This window comes from Dipteris shenzhenensis, chromosome 23 (assembly GCF_047967505.1).
Source record: "Dipteris shenzhenensis isolate YYH24624 ecotype China chromosome 23, Dip_SZ_1.0, whole genome shotgun sequence".
NCBI lineage: Eukaryota > Viridiplantae > Streptophyta > Polypodiopsida > Gleicheniales > Dipteridaceae > Dipteris > Dipteris shenzhenensis.
Window position 1 is genome coordinate 10440981 of NC_141618.1, and position 26622 is coordinate 10467602.

Here is a 26622-nt window from a genome sequence, read left to right on the forward strand (position 1 = left end):
TACAAGATAGCACAAAATCAACGTGCCACAAAGAAGAGGCATCGTCGAATATCATCTAAGTGCTACGCAATACAATGCAAGTGAAAGTACATAATGTCAAATCTGAGCCTAAATACAAAGTAAACTAGATGCAAGGAAACCGCCCCTGGGTGCAAAATGGGGGGATGAGTACAATATGCCAATGCAAAGATACAAGTCCAGGTGTCACGGAGTTTGAGAACCAAAATAATACTGGAAATCCTGTCCATCGACTTTGCCTCCTGCTATGAGAGTACAAATCTGAGCAAAGGTGAGGTGAGCAGCTGGTGGGGCGAGATCTCCATGAGTAAGCCTCCGAAAAGCTGCCATCATCCTGGATCGTCTGGAGATGAAGCGACGAGAGAGAAAAAGAGAGAGAGAGAGAGAGAGAGAGAGAGAGAGAGAGAGAGAGAGAGAGAGAGATTCCATTACCATTTCCTGAAGACCAAAATATGGTCTATGGGATTGAATCATGAGTACAAAGAAAAAGCAGAATCATGAAAAGTACAAGTGGCCACCACTATTGGAAATGACATTGCATAGCCTATACCATTTTTCCTATATTGACCCATGCATGTTTGCCTCTCGGAGTCTATTGTCAAGTGCCTCCGCATATTGGGATGCCTTATCCCTATCTAGTCTTAGGTTAGGCATCCCTGTGTGGTTAGCCTCTTGTGCCTCTCTCTTCATGACAATGTTGCATGACGCCTAAACGTGAAGAGGTTCATGATCAATGTCTAGCATGAGAGTCAACTTGAATGAGATTATCCATATAAGAGCCCCTTCATCAACAAGGGCATAGTCAACTACATTTTTCCCTCCTGTGCTAGTTATGAATGTGTAATCACTTGTGCCAAGTCATTGTTTCATTCTATTCATAACCAGCATACAGGTGCTAAGACATCCAAATGAGAGATTGCCCATGTGGCGTGACATCTGCCTCACTATAAGCTGGCCACCCGATTTCTGATGCACCATCCTCATCCATCCACTATGGCTCAAGATCAACAAGGCTCTTGCTGCCTATTTGCATGTTCCTAATACCAGCATTGAGATCTATAAGAACCATCACATCCCCATGATTACAAAAATCTGCAATGTCAGCACAAAGGTCAACAGAGGGGTCTGACCGACCTAGTGAGAATGTATTATTGTAATTAGAGTCGTGATGTTGCAGGTAACATTTGGACACATGTTGATCCCCCTATCCCCATCGATGCGAATCCCGATGTATCCTTTGTAAGCATCATACTTTATCAAGTGTATGCTTCTCTGCCATTCCCTCTTCACTATGCATGATACTTCGCCTTTTCCTTAGTTGCCCCTACAAGGCTACCAAACAGAAAACACATTATAGCCTCAAGGTCCGGAATGTGGCATGCATCATGCTCCCAAGTTACATCATCGTCTTTGTTTATGTATGTAAACCCACCCCTTTGCACCATGGATAACATCTACAGTTCAAAAAAACAATACCAGCCTTGCATTGGATCCCATAGACCACATCTTCCTATGCTGTCACTTTTTTTGTGTTGATCTAGTTCTTGCGCGCCTCATACAGTTTCTAGCTCATATGACATGGAATGACAATTTAACCTAAAATCCTTTCTTGGTTGATTCAGAACTCTCCTTAATTAGTCTCACTTCATAGAATATCCAATACTTACCATGGAGTAGTGGCTGCCATTGTGTTCCGAGTGATACATATGCATTAGTTGCATATGGACTGTGTTGAAATACCTCCTTCTGAAATATAGACCATTCACCGTATTAGAAAGCTTAAATAATACAAATTCATTAGATAAAAGATACTTCCTCCTATATTCTTATTTATCTTTTTCGATAACTTCCTTTCATTGTTTTACGATTCAAAGAATAGTGTGTGATGAGAGTGCTCTCAACGTACTCATGCTAGTGCTTTCTCAGCATACCCATGAGCAAACTGCATTAACTCTTTCATTCATCAAGGTATACACAATAGGCATACGGGAATTTAGTAACCTTTCAAGATAAAAAATTTGGACTTTCTTTTCATGGCAAGAATGCCCAAGAATACAATTAAGAAGGCCTCTATGAACCTATGATAGAAGTGATCTTACGCTTTGAAACATATGTTGAAGGGTAGGTCGGATCACTTACAAAAGTATTGCGGCTGGCCTAGGGTCACTTATGCAAGGACATGTCTCTCAATGTGATGCATGACACTAATCTCCTTTAAGCTAGGAAAAGATGTGCCACACCCTTTCAAGTAGACTGAGCATGAAAAGTAAGGAGTGGAGAACACGAAGGGGACATGAATTGACCAAATATCTCCATAGAGACAAATCAAAAGGCACCCTTTGCTTTGATAGCTCTGGCTGCTTCTCTCTTTCACTTCACTCGACCTCCTCTAGTATGAGATGGTACATGGGTGGAAACCATACTATTAGGCGGATTGTGTTATGTCCATAATTGGGCCTAACCAAGACTAGACTTTCTAGGGTCAAGGTTGCACTAACCTATGACCTTGGATTGGATCCAGGGTTAGAGGGAACAATCTAACTTGTGGTTTGAAATAACATAAGACTGAGTCAAGAGCTAGCATGGATGAGGTCTAGATTCAATGGACTAGAGTTGATCCAAGACAAGAAAACCTAAAGTAAGCCATTTTCAAAAAGCATGGCTTAAAGGAAAAGCTTTCCTTTGTGAAAAGTAAAGCTACTTTATGCCTGAAGTTGAGACATCATAGGGGGATGTCGCATAGGTGTGCCAAACGTCTGGATATGTGATAGGTATAGGTGGCTTCCCTTCGGATACGAGCCCCCGTGCAAAGATGGGATCACCTCCATGAAAAGATCGAATCACCTCATCCATTCTATGTGAGAGAAACGCTCGCCTCTTGCGCCTCATATCTCATCAAGTGTCCCAAAGCCTGCTCCCTTATAAGGTAGGATCTCTTCTCCCAGCATTCATTGTCAACTGTGGCAACTTCCCAGCTGAGGGGTGAGCTGTAGCTCTGATCGTATGGAATGATCTGGTGGCGGCATCATGAATCGCTGACACTAGTGTGTCATCATGAATCACTGACACTAGTGTGTATGAGGCAAGAGCGATGCCTGCATATCGCTAGCCCGAGGGATAAGTGAATCATGTATATTTCATCAAGGGCATGATTGAAATGTACTTGGACCTGAATGGGGGCAAGTGGATCACGTACTGTCTGGTAGTGTAATCAGACACTAGATGACAAGAATGTGTGTCAGCACCAACAGGGGGGGAGGAACTACCAAATCCTGTAATTGTGACACAAAAGTTAATGACCCATCGTACAGTACTACTACCCCCTCCATGTGGGGAACATGTAAGCCCTGGGGAGCATGTAAGCCCTCCACACAATGGCCATCGCTAAAGACCATTGTATATGTAGGTCATGTATCGCCCCCATCTCCAATAGATGCCCCTGTCTCACATGCGGTGCATCCTTTGCAGTGTCTCACTATCCTAAGCTCTATTGAGTCTACCTCTAGCACCTAGAGAGAGAAAGAAAGGAAGAAAGACGTATCAACGTCCATAGGAGGCCTCCCGGGCCAATGGGACTAAGTACACAAAAGAGAAACTCATACAAGCCTTAATGGGCTGGAGCAAAGTGCACGCTAAGGCCCTTGCTCAATACTAATCTAATGATCTCGGTCAAATCAAACTGAGAGCTGGGACCCAAAAGCCGAAGCCCATCATCGTGGTGGCTTTTCAATGAGCTGTGAAGATATCTTGAATTTGCATCTGTCGGGCTGCCTCCTGCTATGGCGGGGAGCGTGGTCTCCTCGATCTCTGAACCCGTTGAGCTATGTCCAAAGTGACCCCTCGTCTTTGGCAGTCTCCACTAAGGAAGTTGTGATAGGACGGACCTTAATACATTGTGCTGTAGCCGCCCTGGGTGTCGCAAGTAGTCTCTATGCCCCTCTCTTGATGGCATCGTGTCGACTCCCTCTGCTGATCCAACATGCCCTCATATCAGTTAGCTCCTCTATCCTGCAGTGCCCTGGAGCTGACTCAAATACATAAAAGTCTATGAGGCATCGCTATGCTCGATCAGCCTCTGTGCCATGTCGCTTGGTCGCCTCCTGGTGCTCTCTGATCTATCGTACTAGTGTCCTACGTCCACGCATCTCCATCAGATAGAGCCCAATGCAGACCTGGTCATGGAAGTGAATCGGTCATGAGAGTGGACCGAAGCCGGTCCCCTCTAGGTAGAGGCCGTGATATCGTCCTCGGATCTCATAGTAGGTTGGGTAGACAGAAAGAAAATACTCCTCTGTCTCAACCGCCCCTAGTGTGTATAACATACAAATCCGCTGCTCTCTGGGTATACCTGTCGCTCTCCCAACCTCAATCCTGATACCAGCATCTATCTGATGGCGATTCTCAATCCATGTGAGACTCCTCTCTCCTCGAGGTATGTCTGATGATGAAACCCTCCTCCGATACTCTCAGGAAGTGGCCGCAATAGAACTGGATCTTGGTAAGGAGCTCCTAGTTGTATGGAGCTAGAAGACATCTAAATGTATGCTATGGTTAATCTCATCTCGTGGGATCGACTCACGTGGCGCGTGCATGTTGTACTAAAAGGGGGGAGGCTTGTCCATCTGAATACCGTGCCTAGCAAACCGTGTTGATATACGTGCATATGATGTGTCTGCTCCACTCTCTGCTAGTTGTCTGGATGACTCTAAGGCCAGCCTCGGTAGTCTCCAATGAGACCCAATGAGACAAGTCCCAAACTCTGTGGATGAATGTCACTGTCTGAAGAGGGCATCAAACTGGAGAGGTGCCATGGCAAACTCTACCTGTACTATGTCATGTGGGACTGAGGGCTTAGCCGCTCAAATTTCTTCCACTCTGCCAGAGAGAGAGAGAGAGAGAGAGAGAGAGAGAGAGATTAACGTCCGCGGGAGGCCTTGCGGGCATATAAGACAAAGTGCAAAGTACACCAAAAGGAGTGGTCTTGAAGATCATGACCTTGGTCTTCCCAAGGTTAACCATTAGGTCTTTCTCTCTGCAGAACACCTCTAGGGCATCTAGATGTTTCTGTAGTCCCTTTGCCGAAGATGACAGGAGGACTATGTCATCCGAAAATATGTATCATCAAGTCAGCTAGTGATGCTCTCTCGCCTCCTAGATGGTCTATGAAAGATGTTATCTCATCAATGTAGAGCCCGAAGAGAGTCGGTGAGAGAGGGCATCTCTGCTTTACCCCGATTGTGCTCTCAACCTAGTTTGATAGGCCTCCTGGGACACGAACTCTCCCTCTGACGGACTGATATAGGCTTACCACTCCCCAAATCAGAACCTCTGGAATATGCATATCCTGTAGTCTCTTGATCATGCGGGATTGCGGGATAGTGTCGAAGGCCTTTCGAAAGTCTACAAAACAAGCCTAGACTTTCTGGCATCTCGACCTCGCCTCCTCAATGATAGTCCTCAGGGTGAAGATGTGGTCTAGTGTGGAGTGCTATCTCCGAAAACCTGCTTGCCCTAGAGCACGCTACCCATGTGCCTTTGTATGGCTATTGATCTCCCTCTCCAGTATCGATCCATAGATCTTGGCCAGCGTATGGCCAATCATGAGAGTGCGATAGTTCCCAGTATCCATGGGATCGCCTGCCTTGTGTATCGGTACAATGGTGGTGGTACTCCATGAGGGTGGAAAGCCGTGACATATGGCGTGGTTGAACATTTGCGCTAGGACCAAAGCCAAAACCTTCTGTCCATGATCGAAATGCTCGGTTCGTAGCCCCTCATGGTCCTGTGCTCTTCGGTTATGAAGCCGACTGAGTGCAGCCCGCACATTCTGTGCAGTGAACAAGTGGCACGTGGTGAGCCTGGGCATAGTGGACATATCAAGTGGTGCCTGCATTGGAACATCATAAAGAGAGCATGCATAAGTGTGCCAAACACCTGGGTCTCTAGTGGGGATAGGTGGCTTCTCCTCCAACAGAAGCCCCCAGCCAATGGTGGGATCCCCCCTCGAAATGAGTTAATCACCTTGTCCATTCTGTGGGTGAGGAAGGCCTGCCCCTTACGACATGTCAGTCGCCGTGAGATACGTTGTGCCTCGGGTGATGTGAAGTGGCCAAGGGCTTGCTCACGTATGAGGTGAGCTCTCATCTCTCTGCACTCATCATCATACCAAGGATTCTGTGGCATCTCCCCTACCATATCTCGGCCTGCCTACAAGTATTCTCAGAGGCATAGTAGCTTTTCCAGCCACCTTGAATCCTTTTGTCCACACATCTATGTCATCGATGGTCAAAAGGGACATCTACGCCAAGATACTTAAAGGATTCCACAACTTAGAGGTCCTGCCCACGATAAGTGATACGAGGCTGTGTTCTATTGAAATAATCTTTGTTTTGTCTATGTTTACTTGCAGCCCACTATTTTGAAAGAGGATATCCAGTATATGCATCAATTTTGAGCATCTTCTTGTGTTTTTGCAGTTAGGACAATGTCATCTGCCTACAACAGTAAGAGAATGACTTGTGCGCGAGTTTCACGAAAGGGCAGGCCAACACAAACACTAGAAAGCAAAAGAAACATCAATGCAAACATAATGAAACAAGGGAAAGGGCGGCAGGGGGCAAGGGGACATATATGAAAGAAAAACACTACCTAATACCATATAACATCAAAAAATAAACAAACCTAAAAACAAAAGATAACATACCCAAAGCCAGATTTTCAATATTTTACAACTACAGCACAGTGCAGAGAGGAGTTTCTTCATTACTTTCCTTGGATTATAACCCTTTCGACGATGTAATATAATTGAATTATTAAATTGAGAAATAAAAGCACTGTTACTTGTACAACCATATTAGCCATATCAAAGAAATTTGTGTTACAGTGGAGGCATTCATATGACATTCAACACATCATGCTTTTTTCAGGTTAATTTATGCAACCAAATACAACAAAACTAGGAGTTACTCCCATGATCAACAACATCCCATGATGTAACTACACATAAACTAATCCTATGTGCTAATTTATAGAAGCTCCTGCTGCCAGACTAAATGTCTCCAGGGTTGTCTTGAAGGAGTGCAAGTTTTTAGTAGAGCCATCAAGGAAAACAAAAGTTCATGTGTAATCTCTCAGTCAAGAAGCCCAGATTTCTGAAGAGAGACGCAGCCCTGTGATTTTGGTCTGTGAATGGGAAAAACAGCTCATAGCCTTTGCCACAGAAATAAAATCTGGAGGATTCAACCACAATAGTGCTTAGGGCGGCAAATCCAGGAATCAGTTTCTGGAAAAGTGACTGTCAATCAAGCTTCTGTAACACATAATTTACACTAGCATTTTTAAAAATCCCCTCCCCTCATGCAGACTCAACATTAGCTCTAGAATTTTATTCAGGAGATAACAATGACAACTAATTTAAATAATCAAAGACAATTCTCAGCAAAGTAGGAGATACCAAAACACTATCGAGAAGAAGTTGGACTATAATCTGTTCCACTTCCTGTCTCTTGAAATCCTTGAAAAGAGAGAAATCTGATTCAGATTGGCCTGGTTACACCACCATCCCAAATATTTAAATATTTGATTTGAAACCAGCTACATAATTAAAATTCAGCAGGAAATAGATTCCACTCTTTCTTGCCTGCTTTCCGTGAACGGCTTTTCAGTAGATCTACAAGCTGCAACAAAGTGACCTTTTGGTCACAATCTTCCATGCTCTTGATGGCATGTACAATAGAATTTGCATGTGCTGCACATTCAGATGTTACAGAAACTGCTTTCAGGTTTCAGCTATCTCAAAATTGAAAATGGTGTTCTTCAATCTCTTCATAGAAGACTTTTCTCAACACTGAAACGGGAATCCTTAAGAAGCAAACCATATATGCTGACATCCAATAACAAATCAATAAATTTTTGGTAAGCAGTATGGCCTGAAGTGGAAACCACCTGTGACATCCATATCCACAACATCACCTCCAACTGTGCAGTTGTCGCACATGCCTGTTTAGCATACACAATATGGAGACTTATCACAATGCTAAACTGAGTAGTCTCCTTCATTTTTTAGCTCTTATAAGCTTCTATACTAGCAAAAATCAGCCCACACGAATGATTGTGTATAGAATTACCATTGCATTTTTGTACTCCCTCCCCAAAATGTTTCGAAAAAGCAGCACGTCGACAGGCACGTTTTGACTGAAACAAACAAAGAAACACCGTTAATCAAATCTATTTTCAACATCACGAATAGTACTCAAGATTGAACCCTTACAATTCTCCTATAGATTGATCAATGAAAGTAGATTGTATATCTCCGGTTCTGAGAGATTTGTGGTCCCTTCCCAAACCGAACATGGATCTTTCGATTCATTCGGCTTTCCCGCCTGTACCTCTCGATAGGATTATAAAATCCAATATCTTCACGGACCTGCGATCCCTATGAATGTAGTCCATAGGTGGAAATCAATTGCTGAAACTTGAACATCATCGAGGGCTCTTCTGGACGATACTCCTACTCGGTGGCACAAAGAGGTGCAAAAGTCCTTGCAATAGTTTTATTCCGCTCAAAGGGATGCTTTTAAACTCTACACATAAGGCTCTTAGCTACGCATTCCCCATAAAATATTCACCTTTTTACGTATGGCAACCTAAGGTTGACCATCAAGCTGACCAACTTTCAAACAGCTTTTGAGTTTGCTTATCAGGCTGCTCCAAACTTTATGAATCTTCTTCAAACTCATTCTTGCCTAAGTGATGACAATGATGTCCTCTTCATAGTTGCACTGTATGCACGCCTTTCCAGATGGGTTGAGAGACAAGGCATTCACATGGATCGTGTCCCCCCCTTCCAGTACAGCTTGGATGCTCCTGATCCTTTGGTTCTATGGGATGAGATCAACCATATCATACGGTTAGACCTACTCCAGCTTTATACATCACAGACTTGGGGAGGGGACCAAGAGTTCCCGAATCCCCACTAAGACCCGATTCTATGGCGACCATTTCCTCAAAGTGTCGGAACATAGAGCGATCATCAGACCCCAGTATCTAGAGGACACACGAGTTTCACATGCCCTTAGGATTGCCATTGGATAGATACGGGTCTCATACCATCAGCTAAGGATTGAGACGGGGAGAGCCATAGGTATACCTAGGGAGCAGCAAATCTGTAGACTGTGCACAATTGGGGAGAGAGAGACGAAGGAGCATTTCTTATGTAACTGCCCGGTTTACTATGAGATCTGACGTTATCATTGCCTCTTCCAGGAGAGCCACGGCTTCGGGCCTCTCTGCCGATTGATTCACTTCCAAGACCAATTCTACGTTGGCCTCTATTTGATGGAGATGAGACGTCATAGAGAAATCCTTCTGCGTCGTCAGATCAGAGACAAGGAGAGGGCTGCTCAGTAAAAGACAGGGGTGGATTGAGCCCAACGACACATCACATATTTCTACGCATTCGAGTTTGCTCGCGGGCATGTCGGGATAGAGGAGGAGGAGATCGACAACATGAGAGCAGTATGAATAGTGAGATGAGACGAGGAGGAGGAGGAGGGATGTAGCCAGAGATGCAGAAGCCACATATGATGCAGCGACGGACTAGAGATGGAGGTCCAACCCATCACAGCTCTATTCGGTGCAGACCATCCGACCAGAGGCGTCACTATTGATATGGCCCATCGGATATAGAGATCTCAAAGACCACACCCCCCACCATAGCATGAGACATCCAGATAGACATAGATACGAGACATTTTTGCAGCTCATAGAAGAGCCACCATGGCACCTGGCTATGTGTTCTGACACCTACTTTGAGATTGAGTCTAGCTATTAGTCCCTAGTTTTGGACTCTGAGTTTGTGTTTTGTATTTCTAATTCTAGTGTAGTACACAACAAAGGGTCTTAGTGAGCCCTTTGCCTTGGTGCATAGAGGCTTGTATGAGCACGTGTCACTTTGATGCTATACTTTGTCTCATAGGCCCGCGAGGTCTCTTGAATACGTTTATGGAGAGTACGAAAGGATGATGCACCGTCGAGGCCAATGCTTGTGAAATGAGCATAAGAGAAGCGTTGAAGGGAACAAGGACATATATAGATGGTCTCAATCTTTTACAGCACAAACATCATGGAAAAGGGATGGTCTTAGTCATGGCAGCAAGACAGGAAAGGAAATGGGCTGTTTATAGAGATGGCAAAGTCATCATAAGGAAGAGGGCAGAAAGGGAGGAAAGGGAGGATAGGGATGCAGGCAGCACATGACAGTGTTAGACAGATAGGTTGTGCCACAAAGCAGAGCAAAGATATCTATATGGAATTGTAATGGCACTCTTTGGTCTGATCCAGGAGGCTTTTCAAAGGCATATATCATCTTTTACACGGAGACACGAGATTCTAGAGAGAGGGCTGCCTACATTAACAAGATACACATGGGGCTCGGCCTATAGGAAGACACTGACGAGAGATACTGGAGTTCAATGTTCTGGGGGTGTAGCGGTTCTTTTCAAATCACATTTGCGGCTGCTCATAATTGTGGTGCTTGGAGAGGAACACGCACGCCAGATATGGGTCCGACCATAGCCACAAGAAGCAAGGGAAATTCTGATGCAATATCCTACATTCCTCTAGATATATCATCATATGCTCATGAGGTGGCCGCAGAGGGACACACCCCATATGAGACGATATATGATGACATCACGGAGTTCTCTAGGCAAGGGGAGATCCTCCTATTAGGTGACTTTAATGCACGAACAAGGAGCACGCAAGTTAACCTACTCAACTTTAGAGACGGCCCTCTTAGGAATTAGCTTGGGATAGTGAGACACTTAGAGGATGCCAGGTCACGGGATATGGCCGACACGTATTGGAGATGGGAGCAGTGCATGACTTGATCATATATAACGGCCTTCTCAAACGGCCATCATATGGAAGACTCGCTTCCCACATGGAGGGGGGACGAGCACAGTGAATTACCTGATGGGCTCCATAGCCTTTATGACATATGTACATGATCTCATGGTCCCTCCTCCCCCACTTCGTGCGGGCCACTCCTATTGGGCATTTAGCATATTGACCACCACGCCAATAGCAGAACGGGATCAGCCGGTTATGACCGTATCCAGATACACTTTGACCATGCCCTGAACACAGTATATATGAGCCACTTGTCACGTGAGCTACCAACCCACCTAGGAGATGACGCAAATCTCGCACATGTTTTAGACACTTTAGTCTCAGTGGTCCAGGATGCCGCCACCAGGTCTTTTCCCATAACTCACTCTACGGTCTGCTTCTCATCTTGGAAGATGCCCTAGAATCCATGGTTTGAGATCTCACCTCATATGAGAGTAGACTTTGGGACACCTGACGAGACTAGAGGCACAACGGATCTACGGGCACTCGACACGACGTAAGAGACGGGATTTCTTATCACATAGGATGGATGAGATGATTCGATCTTTTTTGGCTTGTTTGAGAAGCTCTTTATTAAGGGCTTTAGCTTGCAACCTCGTGATTACATTCAAGGATAGTTATGACACTTGGCCTCTCTTAACGCTTAACAAGTTAAGGCTTGTGGACTTAGATGGCCTTTGCATCGAGCAATCCTTAAAAAGGTGGTCCACACCACACCCAATGCACAATGACGGTGGTGTATTAGATGCAAGTGTACGTGTGATCAGCTAATTAGTTGCTCCCTTGAGGGGATACTCATTGGATTGGTGGGGGCCATGACAAGTATGACATTGAATGGGTGTAAGGAGGTGATTCCACCTTTGCCTAGGGACTCTTGTCTTAGGGGAAGTCACCTATCCCCATTATAGATCCTGAATCTGTGGCACACTTACGCGACATCACTGTATGAGTCCCATCTCAGACGCCACTTGATATGTCTGCCCTCCCAAACCCACCACTTGCAGGTTGTTCATAGCAGAGAATGTGCGAGCAACATTACGTCAGCTCCACATGGACACTCCAATATGAGTTAGTGAGAGGGAGAGTATGTGCTCCTAGACACCTATCAGACTAGATTGAGGATAGGATAGAGGTGAAGCATGGATGCCCTCTCTCACCAACATTATTTGGACTACACATTGATGAGATCACGACCTTCATTGACCACCTAGATGGGGAGGGATCATTGTTGGCTGATTTAATGATACAGATATTACTTTATGCAGATGACATAGTCATTTTATCTTCCTCACTAGCAGGCCTACAGAGGCATTTGGAGGCCCTACAGTGTCTTTAGAGATAGTCGTCTTGGCAAGTCCAAGGTTTTGATCTTCAACACCTCATGAGCAGTGCTTCACTGACACAGCTTCACTTATCGAGGGGAGCCCATGGAGATTGTACAATCATACTTACCTAGGGGCCGTCTTTGTAGGTCCAGTATTCACTATGACCCACACAACCAGGGTGTGACTTATACGAGGGCAAGGAGTTGTGGCTCAGGTAGAGAGATATGCCTTCAGGCACATTTCCAGGACCCCTAAACGAAGGAAAGGTTATTCGACACATTTGTACACAGTACCCTTCTAGGGAGGTGACCTATTAGCAACGACTGATGAGTGGCGGCGTTTCGAGAGGTTGCAGGTGACTATGGGGTCCAGGACAAATCACCCCCCACCAGATCATACAGGAAGAGTTCAGCATGATACCGCTCCAAGTTGATGCCACCTTCCAGACGGTCACTTACCTCTATAGGGTCTGGGCTTTACCTAGAGGGAGATTACCGAGATTGGCACTAGAATCATCTATCTGACTAGCTGAGAGCGGGGTAGCATGGCTTGGTATGCACATATCAAAATGGTTTCACAGCTAGGGCATCTAGATGGACCGACTCCCCCCCTTTCCGTACAGCTCAGATGCCCCTGACCACCTGATCCCATAGGAGGAGATCAATCGTACGATACGGTTGGACTTACTCTAGCTTCATACGTTGATAAGGAAAAAAAAGGAAAGACAACCAGGAATTATGTACTTCACCACATCAGATAGTTGAGACTTCATACGGATCAGCTTCAATGTGGGCTCGTAGATGGCGAGCTTATGAACCAGGTTCCAGAGCAGGTGTCTTTGTATTAGGCACCGAGACAAACCCCCCACAAAAACTGACTGAACATGGATCACACAGACTCAAAGAGAGCAAAAAGACTACACAGCCTGAAACAGATAAACTTAGAACTGAACTTCCCCCCAAAACTCAGAGAACAGTCGGCCTCAGCATGCTATGAACCCACAGCCCACACTCCTAAGCTTCCATCAAGGACAACAGCACGTAACTCTCCCCAACGCTGCAGTCAACGACCCAAGAGTGAAAGGGACTGGCAAATCAGGTCGCATCAACCATCTCTGCATTACAAATCCACTTCCAGCGTATGTATTCTTCTCCTGCCCACAGAGTACTCCACGCTCATACTTCAGGTCGCCAACAGTCCTTCAGATGATTTAAACACTTGGTGCAAGTGTGTGAGTGTATAGCCTATAAGGCTTGTACTTCACTTGTCTCATTTAGTGATGATGATGAATGAATGAAAGCCTTCATGGATTCTACATTTGTCTACCATTTCTTCACTCCCTAGCCTATCTCTCTCTCTCACTCCCACCATGTTTCTAACACTTTGCATGCCTGAGTTTTGAGTTTTTGAGATTTTCAGCGTAGCATTAGCTTAACACTCAACAAGGGCCTTAGCGAGCCCTTTGCTTCAGTCAACAATGGCTTGCATAAGTTACTTTTTGGATTGTACTTTGTCTCATAGCCCTGTGAGGCCTTCCAAAAATGTTAATACAACTCTCTCTCTCTCTCTCTCTCTGGGTGGAGTGTGGTAGACTATGCCCTAAACAGTAACAAAAGTTCAGAACTACTACATTGGCAAGAAACTAATGGAGGCCCCCCCCATAGAACCTTGATCCTCAAGGTGAATTGCTCTTTCACAACTCAACCACACAACCTACAAGGAGCAAATGGGACAAAGAAGGCTTAAGATGGACTTCAAATAATTAGGCATATATGATTCAGAAATACAAAAGTCAATCAGTGAAATGGAGTGGCTAAGTACAGATCGACTACTCTCAGGTTCTCAAGGAAACAGCCCATAAAGTATTCCAAAAACACAAGGAAGATGAAAAGGGATGCCTTGCAATGGCTGGTTTGATGAAGAATGCAAAAAAAGCCGGATTGGACTGGTTTTTACCGACTTTTTAAGAAAAGGACATCAAGGAGAAATATATAACAACATGACAAGGAGAAAAGAAAGGAGTCAGGACTTTCCTAAAAAATAAGCAGCAAGAACTTTTCAGGAAGTTAGGGTTCTATCTAGAAGATTTTTGGAAGAATTTACACTCCCAAAAGGCTAACTGAAATTGAAGTGTCTTGGGAGATCTTGATTCACATCAGAAAGCTTTACCAGAACAATGATGGAGCAGCTTGTAATTGAAAGACCTGAAATATTCCGCTACAAGATCTTTTTCAACCAAAGAAATATGAAAGGGCCTACAAAGTCTGATGAATGGAAAAGCAAACACCCACAAGGCCTTATAGCTGAGATGATTAAATGGGGAGAGGACAATCTCCACCAAGCGATTCGAGAAATCTTGAATAAGGCTACGACTGAGGGTTTGCCACAAAGTTGGTAGATAAATACTTTGGTCCCAATTGTCAAACGTCAAAACAAGGAGGTGGCAAAGGACTACAAGAAAATTATGATAAGCAATCTCATCGCAAAACGATTTGGAAAATTATTGTAGAAAATAATAAGTGCATGGGCTGTTCTCAAATATAATGGAATGCTTCAGCACTCTCAAGGTTATAACAGAGGGAGCTAAGGGCGAAGACAAATCAATGTACTGTTGCCTTGTAGACTTCAAGAAAGCTTCTGATATGGTCCTAGGGCAAAAGCTTGTGAATTTATGAGGAAGCAATGAGGCACACAATGTAAAGCTTTATTCCATGAGTGGTTACATATATAGGCAATTGCCTCCATGTAGGTAGATCCAAGATCCACAATCATCTCCCTGATTATCTCAATCAATCACCTCCTATGATCACTCACTCATCACACCAACCTGACAAACCTAGCTGATGAGTCACTAGAACCTTCTAGCACCTACACTCACACACTTCTTGCATAGGAATCCAAGCCCATAGGCACACAGACACACATCAATTTGCCCCTTCAAAGCTCTAGGAAAGAATGGATTAACTTAAAGTCCCTCTCGAACTAAGGGCTCTTGCAACTAGATTGTATGAAAGGGTCCTAGCCGAGCTTACACATACCATCAAAAACTCCATCCCTAAAGCCTCTTTTATCAGTGACATAGGAGTGACACAAGGCTGTGTAAGCCATTCTATGGGCTATCCATAGGTGCCATCCATTCCTTGTTATGTGCCTTGTAGGCCTAGTTATAGCAGTTAGGACACTTGGTACAGTTAGTCCATGTACCAGTTAGTATAGTTAGTACTACTAGGCACCCTATCCTAGGGTTTTGTCATATTAGATGTACTTTGTCATGATTTCTCTATTGCAGCAATTCATTACAGCAGTGCATTTTCTTCCATTGCTTCCACCTCTTGTGCTTCCATTGCTTGCCCTAGTCTACAGTGGTATCAAAGCAAGTTAGGGACCTTCCCCTCAGCTATTGACAGCAACCCCCAAGCTCTAGAGCTCTCATTTGGGGCTGTTGGGCACCCTGTACGGCTTGTAGGAAGCTGGTCGGCACAAATCCCAAGGTGCCCTTCACACGGATGGTGACCCGAGGCTTCTCCAAGCATTTCCATCGCGGGAAAACATCATTTTGGAACTGTTGCTGCATAGGCGACTGCATTTCGGCCGTTCGTAGACCTGTTGCTGCAGTATGGACTACCTAAAACAGCCGCCTTTCTCACACGTGTGACCTGCATCAGCCGATTTCCACTTCTGGAGCCTGCTGCAGCAATTCGGAGTAACCTGGGCAGCCCCCTTGCACATTTCGGGATCTGCTGCTGCATTTGGAGCCTTATACCAACTGACTTGGTCATTTCGAGGCAACTGCTGCATTTTGGAGACCTCTCCTAAATACCTTTTGCTCTCATTTGCTACTCCTACACCTCGGGCTGTGAGCTTGTCTCCTCAGGTTGCTACTGCTCTCATTTTGAGGCCTTCTCTTGCTTGCCATTTGCTGTCCGTTCCACCTCTCCTACAAGGGTGACTACGTGTACTCGAGTTTGGAGCCTTTTTCTTGCTGTAATTTTGGTCTACATCACTTGTTAAGCTCCTACTGCATTGACTTCTTCTATCTTTGGTTTCTTGGAATTTTGAGGCCTTCTCTTGCTTGCCATTTGCTGTCCGTTCCACCTCTCCTACAAGGGTGACTACGTGTACTCGAGTTTGGAGCCTTTTTCTTGCTGTAATTTTGGTCTACATCACTTGTTAAGCTCCTACTGCATTGACTTCTTCTATCTTTGTTTCTTGGAATTGTGGAAAGGCCCCGTGTTGCCTTGGAAGGCCTTGTGTTACCTTTTGGGAGTCTTTTTGCAATAGGTACACCTTAGGACAGCCACATATTTGCAACGAAAAAGATATGAAGCTTGTGCAGCAAATTTTCCTTTTGGATTTGGGAGATTGCACTCCTCTCATTTGCATTGTCAGTTGGTGCCTTTGCCTTGCATTTTTGCACTATGGCTGGCAATAAGGATGATTTGTTGGGATGCTTGGGTCTGAGGACAAACTTTATGTCACAAATTAGCCCAGGTGAACTTATATGATGGGGCATGTCTTGGTTGCCAAGAATCTTTGGAATATTGTTACAGGTACTGGGTTAGACCCACCAAGCCTCCTGCTTCTGGCACATCTGGTACTATCTTTGGCTCATCTGGTAATGGGTCTAATGCTACTTCTGGTGCAGCTGCCTTTTCCACTACAGGTACTTTGCCTCCTAATCAGGAGCAGATTCATTGGGATGGACATGATGCCAAAGCACCTACCTTGATTGCTCTTTCAATGAAAAGGGCTACTATCCCTCATATCCGTTCATGTAAGTCAACTAAAAAAGCATGGGATCAGCTTGCCTCCATATATCAGGTGCGGAATGAGGCTAGAGTGGCCTATCTCCGCAAGCAGTTGAAGGATTTAAAGCTTGAAAAGGATGGTAATATGGATGCCTATCTTACCAGTGTTAAGGAATTGAAGAGCAATTGGCAAATATTGATGAAGTAGTTCCACATTCTCAACTTGTATCCATGACACTTGATGGATTGCATGATTCCTACTAGGGTTTTGCCACTACTTTGCAGTTGGTTGCCATGGGCAATGCCAAGCACTACTCCTTTGACCAGCTAGTTACCCTTTTATTGTAGGAGGAACAAAGCCGTGTTAATAGAAATGCTACTATGGCTAGTGATCAAGCCTTTGTTGCACATCATAAAAACAAGGGCAAAGGGAAAGTTTCAGCTGGTAAGCCCCCTCATACACATGCTGGTCATTCCTCTGATGTGTCTACTTCGAAAAAGAAAAAGCAATGTAACTATTGCAGGAAACCTGGGCATGACATCACTAAGTGCAAAAAGAGAATTGCATCTGAAAAGAAGAAGAGGGAGTCAGGTCTTGCAATTTCTAATACTCCTAGTACAGATGACAAGCATGACTCAACCAATTTTGCAGATGATCAACATTGGGCTTTTCTTGTTACTTGTCCATATATTCCAGGATCTTGACATTCATGATGCCTGTATGATAGTTTTTTATGCTTCTAATGCCTCGTTCTTTGATTGTGGTGCTAGTAAGCACATCACTTCCCGCAAGAAGTTATTCAGCTCACTTGCAAATGCACCAAAGGGGGGAACAATTACATGTGCCAATAATGCATCTTATTCAGTAAAAGGCATTGGGAAAGTTGCCATTACTTCAATTTTCAGTGTTCTAGTCACTCTAGACAATGTACTTTATGTACCAGGCATCCGCAAAAACCTCATATCCATTTCAGCCATAGCTACTTGTGGATATCAAGTTCTCTTTGATGGTGTTAGGTGTGTAGTCTATGATGCTACACATGCCTTTACCATGGTGTTGACTGGCACATTGATCAGAGGACTTTACAGACTTGATGCATATGATAGATGCTTGGATGATGCTAGACTTGCACATATAGATGCTTATGTTATTAATGCTTCTACCATGGCAGATACTCATTTATGGCATGAGACGTTTGGACACCTCAACTTTGGAGCTTTGGTAAAATTGCTTAAAGAAGATATGGTTGTTGACCTTCCTAAGATGCACATGCCTTCAAAGCATGTCTGTGCAGCATGTTAACTTGAAAAAATGCACCGTTTTGCATTTCCCAAGGATGGGAGAGTTGGTGCATCTCGCAAGTTGTATTTAATTCACAGTGATGTTTGTGGTTCCATGCGGGTTGCAGCTATTGGAGGATTTTACTATTTTGTCACTTTCATTGATGAATTTACCACATATATTTGAATTTTTTCTTTGAAATCCAAATCTGAAGCCTTTGCATGTTCCAGATATTTCATTGCCTTGGTAGAGAATGAAAGCAGGCTGAAAATTGCCCACATAAATACAGACGGGGGGGTGAATATATGTCAAAGGAATTTGCTGACTTTTTTGCCTAACGTGGCATACATCATCAATGCACAGTGGCTTATACTCCTCAACAAAATCCGGTGGCTGAAAGGAAGAATAGATCAGTCTCATGGAGATGGCCAGGTGTATGCTTAAAGCACTTGCCTAACAAATGGTGGTTGGATGCCGTCATGTGTGCAAACTATATTTTGAACAGAGGGTCCCACAAAAGCATTGAAAGCCATCAAATCTTATGAGGCTTGGACAGGCCATAAGCCCAAGATTTCTCACATGAGGACTTTTGGTTGCTTGGCACATGCATGTGCCTTCTCAGACACGAACGAAGTGTGATGATAAAGCTATCAAATGCATTTTAATGTCAGAAAAGAACATACTAAATTGGTTGCTTCTACATTGGTTGCTACAGCCTGCAACGAAGAGCCACTATGCCATAAGGATGCCTTTGAAAATGAATGTTAGTTGTAGGCCATGCAAGTTGAATTGGCTTCCATTCATCAGAATAACACTTGGGAGTTGAAGTCCATGTTACCCAGCCTCCTCGCTTTGAGGTTGCAGGTTCGGAAAGAAAGGAATGCAAGAAAGCCCTCTATGGATTGAAATAGGCACCCCGGGCTTGGTATTCAAGGATACATGCTCATTTACTAAGTCTTGGCTTTCAAAACAGCCCTACAGAGGCTACCCTTTACATCCCGTAAGAATGGGACAGATTTGTTGATTTAATCCTCTATGTGGATGGCATGCTTGTGACTTGGACACATGCTGAGCAAATTGCAGCTTTTAAGCTTGACTTGCAAAAAACATTTGATATGTTTGATCTTGGTCTGTTGCATTATTATTTGGGCATTCAATTTGCTCGCAGTGAGGGGGATATTTTGATGTCGCAATCCAAGTATAGTGGACAGCTTTTGCAGCGTTTTCAGTTTGAGGATTGCAAACCAATGTCCACACCATTAGAGCCTGGTTTTCATTTCTCATCTGAGAATGGCAGTGGTGCATGTGATGTCACACTCTATCAGCAAGCAATTGGTTGTTTGATTTATTTATGCCATACCAGGTAAAATCTTCAATATGTTGTCTCACAGTTGAGCAGATATATGCATAGCCCCTCTACACACCATTGGCAGGCTGTGAAGCGTGTCTTCAGGTACCTCAAAGGCACTCAGCATTTGGGCATTCTCTATGAGGCTAGTTCTTCACTTGTCATGCATGGATTCATTGATAGTGATTGGGCTGGTTGTTCCGACACCCGTGTGTCACATAGTGACAACTGTTTCATGCTTGGTATTCATGCATCTCTTGGTTCAGCAAGAAGCAGACTACAACTGCTACTTCTAGCTGTGAGGCTGAGTACAGAGCAGCTTTTACAGCTATAGTGGAGTGTGTTCGGCTCTAGAAGTTACTTGCAAATCTTCATACATGCCAGACAACTCCTATTGTCATCTCCAATGATCATCAAAGTGCTTTGGCTATTGCACGGAATCCAGTTTTCCATGCCCGCACCAAGCATTTTGAGGTTCATTAGCACTATGTCAGAGAGAGATTATCAACAGGAGAATATTCAGTTGTCTTATGTTCCCACAAGACCATTGGCAGATCTCTTTACGAAGGCTCTTCCTCGACCTAAGTTTGAAGCTTTCCGGCAAGCTTTGAGCTTAAGTACCTTATTGTACCTTGATTTGTTATGCTCTGTACAGTCATAGGTTGCTATAACCATACAGGATGAACATGTGCAACCATGACACTAGTTCTTCAAGTATTCTGAGACTTGTCCAGAATACTTCAACCCATACCATGGAGGGGGGTTTGTAGGCCATTCTATGGGTTATCCATAGATGCCATCCACTCCTTGTCTTGTAGGCCTAGTTATAGGCAGTTAGGACACTTGGTACAGTTAGTCCATGTACTAGGTTGTACAACTAGGACACCCTGTCCTAGGGTTTTGCAATATTAGGTGTAATTTGTATTGCAGAAATTCATTACAGTAGTACACTTTCTTCCATTGCTTCCACCTCTTGTGCTTCCATTGCTTACCCTAGTCTACAGGCTGCCCCCACACTCTTTGGACTGGCAACCAGATTGCAAGATATGTGTTTTTATTGTTGATTTGTGCAAATGATGTGGTCCTTTTGCCAAAAATGCACCTCAGCTTTAAAAACAGCTCAATGTTCACAGATTCCTGCAAAAACACAGGTATGATTGTAAATATTTAACAAGACCAAGGTTATGATTAACAAGACCAAGGTTATGATTATTGGGAAAAAACATAAGTCTAACTCTATTTCGTTCGATGGCAGCAAGCTAGGAATCGTGAAGTCTTACAAGTATCTAGGAGTGGATCTACAAATGCAGCGAGCTAAAAGTCGTGAAATCTTACAAGTATCTAAGACTGGATTTTGAGAACAACTACAAATGAAATCTATGAGTAGAAAAGAGGATGCTTGGAGGTCTAAAAGCTTTGTTCGGATTACAAAACAAATGCAGGTGGTCAAATATCTGGAATTGGAGTATGAGGCAATTCTTTTTCAGACTAGTGTGCAGCCAGTGGTCTTGTATGGAAGTCAAGTATGGGTACAAATCTAGCAAAAGAAATGTGGAAAAGAATAGAGAAATTCAGAAAAGGTTCCTAATAAAAGAGCTAGGGGTAGCAGTGCAAACTCCCTATCACATGACATTGGCAGAACCCAGAATGCTACTTCTTGACGGTAAAGGCTATGTCTCTTGATCTCTTATATGGCCAAACTGAAAACAATGGACAGCGATAGATTCATTACAAAAGCTGGAAGCCACAAGAAGAAAAAGATGGTTCAAAGAGGCTCATAACTCGTTGGAAAGGTGGGATTCTCATTGCCTAAGAAGAAAAAGGCCATAAGGGACTTTGTGCAACAGAAAGTAGTGGGCACTTTGTGGAGAGGATGTAAGGGGAAAATAGAGTTTTACAAGAAAGAGATCAATCCCATGTTAATAAATAATGTACAAGAGATAGGCTATTTGCAGATTTAGAATCGGTCCCATGACCTGGAGATAGAAATCATAGACAGACAGGCACCCCTAGGGGTAGGGAGGCTTTGTAAAATCTGTGAGGACAGATCGATTGAAGAGGAACATCACTTTATATGGCCGTGACAAGGATACTCGACGATCAGATAGGCACAGGATATGTAAACGATGGTACCACAAGATTTAATGACCTTTCCTGTCCCTCCCAACACGACAGCTTGGAGCTACATTGATCCAAATGGCAATGCATAGGGAAGGCACTCCTAGCACCCGAAGAGGATGTTACTGAGCTGATTAAAACCCTCAACGTAAGATGGTCTACCTTCTTTGGTACAGCAAATTTGAAGACATATGGCTCAAAAGTATACCAGAGAAAATGTATGCCCTTATGTGGCTCATCTCACACAAAGCTTTTATGAGGATAGGGTTTTAGATGGAGGCTGCAAGAGATGCCAGTGGTCAATAGAAGATGTTTTCCACCTTTTTGTTATCTGCCCATTTACAAGGAGAATATAGAAGAAATCACTGTTTGTGGAAAAGCCACGTAACTAGAGGGTTGTTCTGCTTGCAAGGCCGGCAAAACTAGGAAATGGGCAGCAGTTAGAGCCCATGCACTATGGTCCATATGGATAGCCAGAAATCAGTTGTTTTTTAATTATGCGGATGGTAATCCTGAAATTTCTTTTCTACTTTGGTTAACAGTGAGGACTAGAAAATCCTGCAACACCTGCACCTGAACCTGGAGGAAAGAGAACCGGAGTTGCTACTGGCCTTGCTGCTGTCACTAGAAGAGCTGCTGCTGCTGCTCCTGCCCTTTTTGCAAATGTTCCTCAGCAGCATACACGGGACCTTTGGATGCCTAGCAGCTCTTGGCTGCCTATATACAGGAGTTTGGGCTGCCTATCAATTGGTCATAGGCTTTGCTCCTCTGCTAGCAAGAGCTTCATATATTTGCTGGCAGGTCCAGCTGTACTCTTGAAAATTATCATGTACATTGTAAAATGTTTTCTTTAATATATACAAACACTTGTCACTATTTTGCCCAGAAAGTAAAGAAAAAGTTATTTGAGCATCCACTGACATAATATTACAAATTTGTGCAAAATATTATGAGAATTTTTTCGAGACTTAAAAACATAGAGCTACAGCTATTGCAGCTCAAGGGAATTTATTTTACTTTTGGAGTGTCTAGATATCAAATGGTCAATTTCCAATGTGTTAGGAGACCTTAGACTCCTAGTGATTTCCCAAACTGAAGAGCAAGCTTTCAAACTACTTTCTGTATGGTTTTTCGCAGGCACTAATCCATGGAAGAAGAAGGTAAAAAATATTATGTCTTTTAAGATCTGTTCTTGATATGGGAGATTTTTCCATTAATATAGTTTCAATTGAATGCAATGGGAGATTTTTCCATCAATATAGTTCTGATTGAATGCATGGGATTTTTCCATCAATATAGTTTAAATTGAATGCAATGTGGATTACTTCATCGAAGGACTTGAAAAGAGGAGTTTTGAAAGTAAATAAAAGTTAAAAAGAAACTTTATATTCTCTCTCGAGTCTCTCTCAAAAGACTCTAATAAAAAATTGGCCCAAAAGGATGGTGGCCCACGGGGGACTGCATGGTTGGAGCAGATGAGAGTAGGTACCACTATGCAGAGAGAGACCTCGAGACAATACGGAGCTGCCTTGCAGCATAGAGGATATTGTAGGGGGCCCTCCACATTGTAGCTCAGACAAAAAGGATGCAGCCAGACTTCACTTGCGAAATGGCAGCCCGGTTGACAGAGGGGCATCATGTCTATTTTATCAACATGTCCTTGCCAACCTATAGGATTGTTGGATAGAGGGTCTTTCAGATCGAGATGCAGGATAGTGTATGGCAGACGGTGTCCAGCATTACTGCTTGGAACATATGGGTCCCCGTTGCAGTTTGGTGATGGGAGGCCAGCAGATACGTGCAACAGCCATGGGCATTTGGCAAGATATCATCTATACCTTGCATGCCACATGGGAGCGAGGGACAATGGGTTCTCGTATAACCGCTGAAAGGCCTGCTCATTTCTGTAAGGCTTGCCCTGCACATGTCTTCTACACATTCATGGATCGAGGCATCCATTGGTTGTATAGTCCCTAGGTAGTGAGATGGGCTCTCTAGAAGCAAGCCCAACAACAGCCAGCACTTCTTTTTACTTTCTTCCATGAACAGCGCCAAACAGATAGCTCATTTGTACAGTTGGGTTTTCCTGAAGCATTACTAGAAGGTTCTTTTCTCTCGGAAAAAATAAAAATTGGCCCCAAAAAAAAGTTAATCCAAGAGCTGTAACATTTGTTTATAGTCTCTATTGGCAAAACTCTCACGTTTGAGGAGTGAGAAGAAATAAAGGAACATGAGGCTGTAAATCTAGAGACAATGTTCATATTAAGATCAGAAGGGAAATAGGAAAAGCTAAAGGGATTCAGTTTTTTCTTCCACACACTTGATTTGGATATGGTAATTAGGAGGACCATTTGTAGGCTTCGGATGAGTTCTCTTGTTCTATGTGTTTTGTTTTTTGGAGGAATCTGATGATACTCCCAGGGAGGTTGCCTATGGCCCTCTCTGTACTGATGTATAAGCAGGACTCTTTTGTCCCATAGACCTTTTTAGGTCTCCAGTGGACATTAATAAACTTTCTTTCTTTCTTAACCATAGGCTCTTGTCACCATCCTTTTTACCTTATGATGAGCTGACTTCCCTTTCAAATAATAACCTTGGAAAAGGCATGTAAAGCTCTCATTCTGCTAGCTACATGTATATAAGGGGCTCAATTCTGATCATGTCAACCATGGCTTCCTTGATTAAATTCCAACACTCCATCTGAGCTCCCTTCCTTCATTTTAAAGCTTGTGACCCATCTCTGCCTCCAGCAAAGTGAGCAGCTGCTTTTTCGTAAGAGTAAATTGAGACTTGCAGTCTGAGATGAAGGGGCCCATTCCACATTTAGCAGTTTGCTACTTCTCTACAGCTAGTTGGTCCACATGACACTCATTTGAAAAACTACGAAGATATTATGTAAAGGAAATATATACCTGACAAAACTGGACCATCCCATAAAGATTCTGCAATCCTGCATGCTCGTGGAAAACCATGCAGCTCTACAATACCCCATAAATTGCAGGATTAGTTCAAATGTACAAATCAATTTGTCAGGAAGCAAATAAGCACCATCCTTCACAAAAACCGTAAGGCTGTCGACACCTGACGTGGAAGATCAGCTGCCCTGTAATAAAGCAAGCAATGTGCTGGAAGACCATCACGACCAGCACGTCCACTCTCCTGTTACGCTACCAAAAGTCATAAATTTGAAAAGCATAACAAAAACATAGGGAAATAGTAAAAGAACAACTAAATAAGTACCTGATAATAAGTCTCAAGTGACTTGCTCAGGCTATGATGAATCACAAAGCGCACTGTGGATGGTTTAACCAGAACAAGTTCACTTTACGTCAGAACCATGGGACTACTGATTGTGCCATGCAAGCTGTATTACTCTTTCATTTGTTTTGTCAAATGAAGAACTTGTTCCTCAAAGATTCTAGCTTGCTTGGACAGAATAATACAAATATACACCTGCTATTGTTGGATAAACTACAAGTGGTGCTTACAGGTGCCCTTCTTACGTATGTAATGACACAAAAAGTTCGTCTTGCTGGCAATAATGCTCAATTCATACATGTTCAAGACCCAGTATAACATGGTTCAGAGGACACATTAGACTACCATAACCTTTTAACAGAAGAGCTAGCTACCTTACCACCCTGCTGCAGGAGGTTCAATACATCAAGCCACCCGACAGCCTAGGGTCTAGCCCATCTTGACACAAAGAATCCACTACGATAAGAAATTGTGTTCAATACCACGGGTCCTCACCCAGAGGTTGAATGTGAACTTCCTGCTCATGACACCAACCTGCTCTAAGTGATAGCATCAAGCAGACATTTCTCTTATGAAGCACGTCTCCCTCCAATGGCATCAGCTAAACCTTTAACATGCATATACAAGGTGAGCTAAAGTTTCTTGGAAGGAACTCTATGATGCATGGCCTTCTTTGAGCAGTAGTTTTTATGAGTTTCTTCACGTTGTCGTTCAGCTTCGAGCCAGGTTTTCTCAGAGTGGTTGAGGAGATAGATCTGAAATTTTCAGATCCTTCCGCCAGGGCTGTCTACTTGCCCCCTTTCTTTATCTGTTTGCAATATGCCTTTTCAAAATCAAGAAAAAGAATGACCAAGGGCTGACGACTCCTTGGCCCATTCACTACTTGGCAGAATGAGAAGATTACAGAGCCTTCTGTGTGTCGTGAATGACGTTAGATAGGATGGGCTGAAGTCTGAGTCTTATTGCCTTTGCGGGGACTTTGTAAGCAGGAGGATGAGAAGCCTCCACTTGGAGATGAGGATCCTATCCCCACCTTTGGGATGGGATACCTCTGAAAGATAGAAAGACACGATACCACTATCCCACATCTGCTGGAAGGCTAAAGTGATGCTAGTCCCAGGGAATCCAAGTGACTGATGAAGAAGGTAGGTGTAATGCCATCATCACTTGGGCACTTGCCTTCTACAAGGCAAGAAGTGCCATCCTCAGTTCCTGTGTCGAACAAGGGGTGTCCAAGTAATTCCTCAGGCTAAGCATGTGCTCCCAAGCTCCATGTTAAGCTCTACATCTAGCTGGGATGGAGGCCTCCATACAGTAGAGAAAGGAGTAGAGAGAGGAATTGGCAGAGTGGAGAGAGGAGTAAGTCCATAACAATCTGTCTGAGTAACTCAAGAGATTTCTTAAGTATCGGCACCATGCTACCACATTCATGAAGGGATGGCTGCCTTATAAAAGTGGAATTTGTGTCATGTTAGAGCCAGGGTACTGCATAATTCGCTTCTAGAAGAAACTAGCAGGTCTAGGAACCTTAGAAATTAGAGCACAACTTTTTTTGGCCCAACAGGAGAAAGGATGTGCCTGAGTATATGTTTATTGACCAACTTATGTGAAAGA

The 26622-nt window shown here is 43.7% G+C and overlaps 1 protein-coding gene across 2 annotated transcripts in view; it reads right to left on the bottom strand.

The window, feature by feature from the left end:
* RECQL2 (RECQ helicase L2) overlaps positions 1-26622 on the bottom strand; it is a 176407-nt gene that overhangs the window by 31354 nt on the left and 118431 nt on the right. For both annotated transcript variants that reach the window (XR_015543197.1, XM_087394163.1), the window contains exons 11-18: positions 24991-25043; positions 24832-24909; positions 24663-24728; positions 8145-8211; positions 7963-8016; positions 7658-7765; positions 7472-7563; positions 1686-1764 (exon numbers count right to left, since the gene is read on the bottom strand). Coding sequence is in view for 1 of the 2 variants with exons in the window: in XM_087394163.1 (XP_087250289.1) it covers positions 1686-1764; positions 7472-7563; positions 7658-7765; positions 7963-8016; positions 8145-8211; positions 24663-24728; positions 24832-24909; positions 24991-25043 (597 nt within the window). In the remaining variant the exon portion in view is untranslated. The remainder of the gene's footprint in view (positions 1-1685; positions 1765-7471; positions 7564-7657; positions 7766-7962; positions 8017-8144; positions 8212-24662; positions 24729-24831; positions 24910-24990; positions 25044-26622) is intronic.